This window comes from Triturus cristatus, chromosome 1_1 (genome assembly GCF_964204655.1).
Source record: "Triturus cristatus chromosome 1_1, aTriCri1.1, whole genome shotgun sequence".
Taxonomy (NCBI): domain Eukaryota; kingdom Metazoa; phylum Chordata; class Amphibia; order Caudata; family Salamandridae; genus Triturus; species Triturus cristatus.
Window position 1 is genome coordinate 990,617,506 of NC_140579.1, and position 7,892 is coordinate 990,625,397.

The 7,892-nt window shown below is 50.7% G+C and overlaps 1 protein-coding gene across 1 annotated transcript; it reads left to right on the plus strand.

Annotated features, from left to right (window-relative positions):
• Positions 1-399: 399 nt before the first annotated feature.
• On the plus strand, positions 400-5,175 carry LOC146871422 (uncharacterized). The gene is made up of 3 exons (XM_085599754.1): positions 400-1,155; positions 3,596-3,663; positions 4,585-5,175. Exons 1-3 carry the CDS (start codon positions 756-758, stop codon positions 4,615-4,617), a joined length of 501 nt encoding a protein of 166 aa, XP_085455880.1. The 5' UTR covers positions 400-755; the 3' UTR covers positions 4,618-5,175.
• The last annotated feature ends 2,717 nt before the right edge of the window (positions 5,176-7,892 follow it).

Genomic DNA, 7,892 nt, shown 5'->3' on the forward strand with positions numbered 1-7,892 from the left:
TGGGGAGCTTGGAGGTTTTGGGGCCATGCACTCGTCGCATTTGGGTTTTTCGGCCAGGGGTAGGGAGGGGCAGTTTGAGGATGTGTGGGTTGGAGGGGCGGTTTTAGGGGATGATTCTGAGATTTCTGGTGGGTTGGATCCTGCGGGGGGGGGCCCTGCCTGGGAGGGGTTAGATATTTTTCCCTCATGGGCGGAGGGGGTTCGGGGGCTCAGGGAGGGGGAGCCATTGGAGGAGTTTCGGGCCAGGGGGTGCGAGGGGGGTTTGCGCGGGCTAGCTGGGGAGCAGGGGGCGGCAAGAGGGGGGGGGCAGGTAGGGTTTGGGGGTACATCCGTTCGGGGGGGGTCGGGGTCTTGGGTCTGCGTCTGCGGTGGTTCAGGCCATGTTGGAATGGAGTGGAGAGGATGAAGATGGGAATTCCCCCCCCTGTGTTAGTAGGGTTCATACAGGTTTTTCTAGGGGCAGGCGTTTTAGGGATGCTGGCTTTTGTTTGCAGGGGACAGGTTTTTCGTATGACGTTCAGGGACCCAGCACACCAGTCCAAACCTTTTCTTTGCAGGGCAGGGAGCGTGGCGGTGCAGCAGATTCGGTAGGGCGGGGTGCGGCCCAATTGCGCCGAGGAGAAAGGAGGGTGAGGCCTGGCTCGGCACATTCCGTACCGGCGAGGGATCCCATCGCGGCCAGCACACGAAGGTCCGTTGCGACCTCGCTGGCCCCAACGACAGGCAGGCCAAGATGGTCAGCTTCATCAACGGCAATGGATTTTCAAGAAGGTCAGCGTATGGGGGAGCACCGGCGTGTACAGTCGGCTCCCCCGCATGGTGGATATTCTGGGGCCGTCAGGGCCAGTTTGGGTCCGGCGGGGTCTGGTAAGGCCCACTCTGTGGATTTTGCTACTGAGGTGCTCCAGGTGGAGGAGCCAATTTTGCTTGATTACGATGAAGACAGCCCCGAGGAAGGGGAATTGCAGGATCCGGAGGAGGGGGGGCCTTCTCACGTGTCTCATAGTTTGTTACAGGTTACGGATGCTGTGTTACAGAAACAGGCAAGACCCAAAAGAGAGCGCGTCCCATCGGTGAGGGCTCCTCGTATGGGGGATGTATCTGAGAAGTCGGCACGGCGATCGGAGTCCGTTGGAGCACCTTCACTAGAGCCAGGTGAGATCATTAGAACACAGGCCAAACCTAAAATGGTGTCTGTGGGCTCGGGGGTGGGAGGGGAGTGGGGGGATGTTGGAAGGGAGACTGCACAAAGGTAGATATGTTAAAGACACTGGGGTAGGCACTGGTGAGGAGGAATTAGCGCTGGATGCCAAGGTGGAGAGCGGGACTAACACAGAGGCAGCGGGGGTAAAGGAGCCTTTGGTAAGTAAGGAATTGAAAATTAAGAAGTTACCTTATATGGGCGTCACCAAGCCTTTGGGGGCTCATTTAATGCTGTCGACTAAGGAGCGCATATGGAAAGGGGAATACGTGGAGATATTAAAGTTTCTGCATAGGGAGGTGAGGTCCAAAGAGGGATCTAAGGAAGAGGAGTATGAATTGGCCAAGCGCCCTAAAGTCCCGTTGACTATTGAGAACTGGACAGCAGCATTTTTGATTTACGCTAGTGTATATATGGATGTATGGATGAAAGCCCAGATTACGGGTAGTGGCTACGCATGGGCCCAATATGATGAAGAGTTCCGGGCTCGCATGGCGTGGGACTCGGAGGCCAAATGGGGAGAGTTGGATAATGATTTATGGCAGCATACGATGGGGGCAGCGGCCGGGGGCAAGACTATTTTTACAGCTAGTGGCCTGCCCTTGGTTTACCGGCCCTTTCAGGGGAGGCCCACCCGGGGTGGGGTGGGAGGCGCAGCCACGACACAAACAGGAATTGGAGCATGTTGGGATTTTAATAAAGGATCGTGCACACAGGAGTACTGTAAGTACCGCCACGAGTGCTCCAAGTGTGGAAAGCGGCATCCCCTTGTTAAATGTTGGGGCGTCAGACCGCAGGGTGGTCAACAGTGGCTGCAGTCAGGGGCAGGTACATCTGGTGCGTCGCAGCAATCCCAAGGGGGTAGGGGTGGTAAGGGAGCACAGGGTACTGGGCCAAAGAGCTCCTACGCCAGTTAGGTTGCCCAAATTGCGGGAGGCATTACAGGGGTATGAGGACTTGGGGGCGAAACAGATGCTTTTGGAGGGGTTTCAGTGGGGATTTCATTTGGGCTATCGGGGGCCAAGGCTGAGAAGGTGGGCAGATAACCTGAAGTCAGCGGCGGAGCATAGCGGGGTAGTGCAGGACAAATTGAGGAAGGAAGTGCGGGAAGGGAGGATGGCAGACCCTTTTGCAGATTGGCCAATTGCAAACTTGATTGTACCAACTATTGGCGTTGTGCCTAAGAAAGAGGAAGGCCAGTTTAGGCTGATTCAGCACTTGTCATGGCCGGAGGGGTCTTCTGTGAATGATTTCATTGACGAAGAGGCTGCTTCGGTGTCATATTCTTCAGTTGACGTAGCCATGTCACTAGTGGTGACCGCGGGCGCAACTGCAGAAATGGCGAAATGTGACATTAAGTCGGCATTTCGGTTGCTTCCAGTCCATCCAGATGATTGGAATCTTCTGGGAATCCATTTTGAGGGTAAATAGTACGTGGACAAAGCATTACCGATGGGTTGCTCTATGTCATGTGCTCTTTTTGAATGTTTCACTACCTTTCTACAGTGGCATTTTACGCAGCACACAGGTCACAAGCTGGTAACACATTATTTGGATGACTTCTTCTTTGTCGGTTCCCCGGGCTCCGCGGAATGCCAGATTGCTCTGGACACTTTCCATGAGCTCATGGAGGAATTAGGAGTGCCTTTGGCCCCTGAGAAGACAATGGAACCTACGACAGCCTTATCATTTTTGGGAATTGAGATTGATTCTGTGGCAATGCGGGCTCGCTTGCCAGAAGATAAAAAATTGAAAATGCTGGAATTGTTAGACAGAATGTTGTCCAGACAAAAGGTGACGGTGAGGGACATTCAGGTGTTATTGGGGCATCTTAATGTCGCCTGCAGGGTGGTCAGGGCAGGGAGGACCTTTTGTAGGAGGTTGGGCAGAGCACTGGCAGGACAGCATTTACCTCACCACCATGTCCGCTTGTCAGCAAGGGTAAGGGAATATTTGCGCATGTGGGTAGTCTTTCTGAACTCCTTTAATGGTGTGCCACTGGTCAGGGAGGAGGAGGTGCAATGGGATGTTCAAATGTTTTCTGACGCGGCAGGCAGTGACGGCTTCGGACTATATTGGCAGGGCAAGTGGTGCGCCGAGAAATGGCCACAAGAATGGAGGAATGGGGGAAGGAGCATAACATTCCTGGAGCTTTTCCCGTTGCTGGTGGCTTTGACCCTGTGGGGTGAGGAATTGGCGCATAAGAAGGTGCTTTTTCGCGTGGACAACATGGCAGTGGTTGAGATTGTAAATAGACAGTCAGCAAGAGATGAGCAGATTTTGAAGCTGGTGCGTGTGTTTGTGCTGGGATGCCTTCGGCATGACATTTCATTCAGAGCCTTACATTTACCTGGTGTGGACAATGACATCGCCGATGCTTTGTCTCGTTCGCAGTGGGGGAGATTCCATGGACTGGCCGAGGAGGCGGACAGGACACCGACCCCAATGCCGGAGCACCTTTGGTATGTAGGCAATGTAGGGTGCTTCAATTGGTGGCATATGCTCTTGCATGGAAGGATTTCTTGGCATCTGGGGCCTGTAGGCGGGAGGAGGCATGGCGGCGTTCGGAGGATGTGATACAGTTTATTTTAGACCTTATTGAGAAAGGCTTTTCCAGGGTTACCATAGCTGGGAAATTAGCTGGTATCTCCTTTATGGGGAAACGTTTTTGGGGCTATTCCCCTTCCGCTGGTGAAGTAGGGAAGAGAATACTCGAGGGCTGGGCTAGGGAGCGGGGAGGGTGTCAACTGTCCTGCTCCCCCCTTTCATGGCAGACTTTGGCTCGTTTGCTGGAAGTTCTGCCGGCTGTTTGCAGGGATGAATTTGAAGTTGGTTTGTTTTCCACACTTATGGCTTTCATGTTTTTTGGGGCTTTTAGAGTGTCGGAACTCTTAGGCAATAAAGTGAAACGGGGCATTACTTGGGGCAAAGTGTTTTTCGCGGAGAAAGGTTTGCATATTTGGCTGGCCAGCTCCAAAACAGATCAGAGAAGCATGGGAAAAGGTGTGTGGTTGGAGGCAGAGGCGCCCAGTTCTACGTGTCCTCTGCGATTGGCCCGCAGTTGGAAGACTTTGTCAGGAGGGTCAGAGGGTGATTTGGTTTTTCAGCATATCAATGGTATCCGGGTAACCGCTTATCAACTGCGCATGGTTTTGCGTAAAGGCTTGCAGTCGATGGGGTTGGACGGGGCGCATTATGGGACTCATTCATTTAGGATTGGGGCAGCAACTGAGGCGCACAATAGGGGTTGGTCTACGGGGGACATTATGCGGCTAGGTCGCTGGTCCTCAACCTGTGTCCAGCGTTATGTGAGAGAAGATGTGGGGGAGGCGCAAGCGTCATCCTGCTTTTTATGAGTCTCATTCTAATTTTTCTCTTTTCAGGTTCGGTGGCGGGGCCCAGCTCGAAGGAGTTGACGATTTGGATAGTGGGACATTCGTTCATTAAATGGGCACGGGTTCAGGCGTGCCAGAGTTATTTTGGAAATATGTTGGGTTTTAATGAAAATAGTTTTAACATTGTGTGGAAGGGCAAGGGGGGTATGCTTTGGAGGGAACTGATACCGTGTTTGAATAAGGCGATGGTGAAGGGCATTTGCCCGGATATTTTGCTGATACATCTTGGTGAGAATGATCTTTGTGGAGTGAAAGGTGTTGTTTTGTTGAGGGCAATGAAGAGGGATCTGTCCTTGTTAAAGGAGCGATGGTCGGGATGCCATGTCTTGTGGACTGAGTTGGTTCCGCAGAGGATCTGGAGAGGGGCTTTAAACCCTAGGGCGATTGATAGAGCGCGGAGGAAAGTGAATTCTGAAATTTCCAGGTTTTGTCACAGTTTAGGTTTTGGAAGAGTGACTCACAAAGAAATCCGTTTTGAGGCGGTTGAGTTTTTTAGGGATGACGGAGTGCACTTATCCAGGCTCGGTATGGACCTTTATTTGCTTGAAGTTCGGGAAGTTTTGGCAAGATGTTTGAATGTTTAAGCACATGGTTAGAGAATTGGGGGGGGGGGGTTCCTATTTTGGGGGGCAGAAAGGGGGGTGGGTAGTTTTTTCTCCCCCCCCCTTCTTTCTGGAAGCCGGGGGATATTTGAATTTTGACAAGGTTTGGCACAGGTTGGTTGATAAATTGTTAAGCGGGGTTATCGCCAGGGAAAGATTAGGTTGGTTAGTTTTAGTTCGGTTACATAGGTGGGGTGATTGACAGCTGGGAAGGGGCAGGCAGGGGAGTTTGTTTAACGGTCGGGTTGTAATTATAGGTTTACATTGGATTACATGGTGATGTAATGTTTTATATTGTTTGAAATGTTGTAATGTACGGGTGGGGGGCGGGTTCGAGGAAATTTAGGGGTGGGGTGCGGGGTGCAGGGTTAGGTTGTGGTTTATTTAGTGAGGCTTAGTTTTGGAAGGCTTTTTGCCAAGGTTTATTAATTTGTGATGTGCACCTGTTCCAATAAAGCGGCCTTTTACACACAGTTCTTCTTCCATGGTCTGCTTCCCCCCCCCACCCCCACCCCTCCCTCCCAAGGGGGGCTTGGGGGGGTAGCCGAGCGAAGGGAGGTCTCCCCCCGTAGCGGTTTGGGAGGGGCGGGGGGGGGGGTTGTGCTGGCATGGCGCCGGCCATTTTGTATTTTGGGTTTGTGTTTTTGTAGCCCAAAAGGAGCCCAAGCATAAATGCTTTGGGCTCCTGCTCCCAGCCACCATTTTAGGTTTGGTGACCTGGTGGCTGGGAACTTAGTCGGAGGTAGTTTTTTCCCTCCCTCCCCCCCTTATAATATTTTTGGCTCCCGTTTTTTATAACATTTTTGATGTCTTATTGGGGTTTTTGCTTTCCCCTTTTTGTTCTTTAGGCTGTTTTTTGGGACAGGTGAGCAAGGATTTGTTTGATATGTATTGTCGCTTGGAGCAGGTGCAGTGCGGGGGATATTTGAATTTTGACAAGGTTTGGCACAGGTTGGTTGATTAATTGTTAAGCGGGGTTATCGACAGGGAAAGATTAGGTTGGTTAGTTTTAGTTCGGTTACATAGGTGGGGTGATTGACAGCTGGGAAGGGGCAGGCAGGGGAGTTTGTTTAACGGTCGGGTTGTAATTATAGGTTTACATTGGGTTACATGGTGATGTAATGTTTTATATTGTTTGAAATGTTGTAATGTACGGGTGGGGGGCGGGTTCGAGGAAATTTAGGGGAGGGGGCGGGGTGCGGGGTTAGGTTGTGGTTTATTTAGTGAGGCTTAGTTTTGGAAGGCTTTTTGCCAAGGTTTATTAATTTGTGATATGCACCTGTTCCAATAAAGCGGCCTTTTACACACAGTTCTTCTTCCATGGTCTGCTTCACCCCCGCCCCCCCCCCACCCCTCCCTCCCAAGGGGAAGCGAGAGCAGCCTACTCGAAGACACAGGTATCAGCAATCAGATCAGCATAACCAAAAAGGCGCCGGTCTGACACGCTTCGCCGACCCTCCCTCCTCATGTAAATATTTCTGCAGAGAGGAAGCCCCTCCTAAAGCAAGACTGGCGCGTAAAGAGACACACAGACAGGTGCTTGTAGCAGATACAAAATAAAGCTGGTTGCTTGCATCGTATTGAATGTGAGAACAATTACGTTCAGATAAGATGACATCTTATATAGGTAATGTTTATGTGATCATATAATGCACTAGAGTGCTAACCAGGTTAATAACTCGGTGAGATGTGTGAATGTGATATGTCTAACAATTAATAAGCAGTTATGCTATGTCATAGGGACTCACACAAACCGAGGTCTCTTTGCGCTAGGAAGGAGTCAGCAAGGAGAGGAAAAAAGAGGTTAAAATTGAAATTAAGCATTGGCAAAGCGGATAGGCCCATTCACGTCAAGACTTTGCTGTACATGACGACTTCCAACGTGAAGCTCCGGTTAGACCTGCTTTTTGCGTCAACTGCGACCACCAGCGATGACCGGCAATACGAGACCCGCACTTTGTCCTACAGTAACGACAGCCTGCCAGGTCGCCCAAGACTAAGCTAGACCAACAAACGCTTGACCCACTCTTCACGCTACAACGACGACCATCTGCGACGCCCATCCTCCTCCTCTCAGCCTCTGCTGCTCGCAGAACTCTTCGCCCCAAACTTCGAAGGTAACTTTTCAGCAGGAGTAACCTGGTCCCTTTATCCTACCCTCTCCATCGCAGTTGGCCTGAACTTATGACTTCCCCCGTCTAAAGCGGCCAGATGACCGCGAGTGGTGCTTTGTGCTTTTAAGTGCTATTTTCACTAAAAACTGTCTCCAGTTCAACTGATTGAATTTGTGTCATTCTGATATAATTTATTTATTAAAATTACTCTGCGTTTCTAAGTTGGTTCGTGATTTTTGTTCGAGAATGCTTTGTGTTCCCCCATCCCAGGTCATAGGACAAGTTCAGGACTGCACTCATGTCTAGGGATAGGCCTAAGCTTCTGTAAGCACACTAAATTAATATGAGACTGGGACAAAAGTAAAAAAACAGGATAATAGATACACACAATCTGGCACATCAGGACAGGTGACAATGACTGTATGCCATGCAGAGGTCAAATTCAACCCAGCAGTCTCCCATCTGGCACCACGACTCAGATGCAGAGCGTGGGCTACAGATTGGTCTATATTGCATCTATTACAGTCATTGTGCGATGTGCATACATATAAATGCACATAGTGTTATACTGTCCACGTCT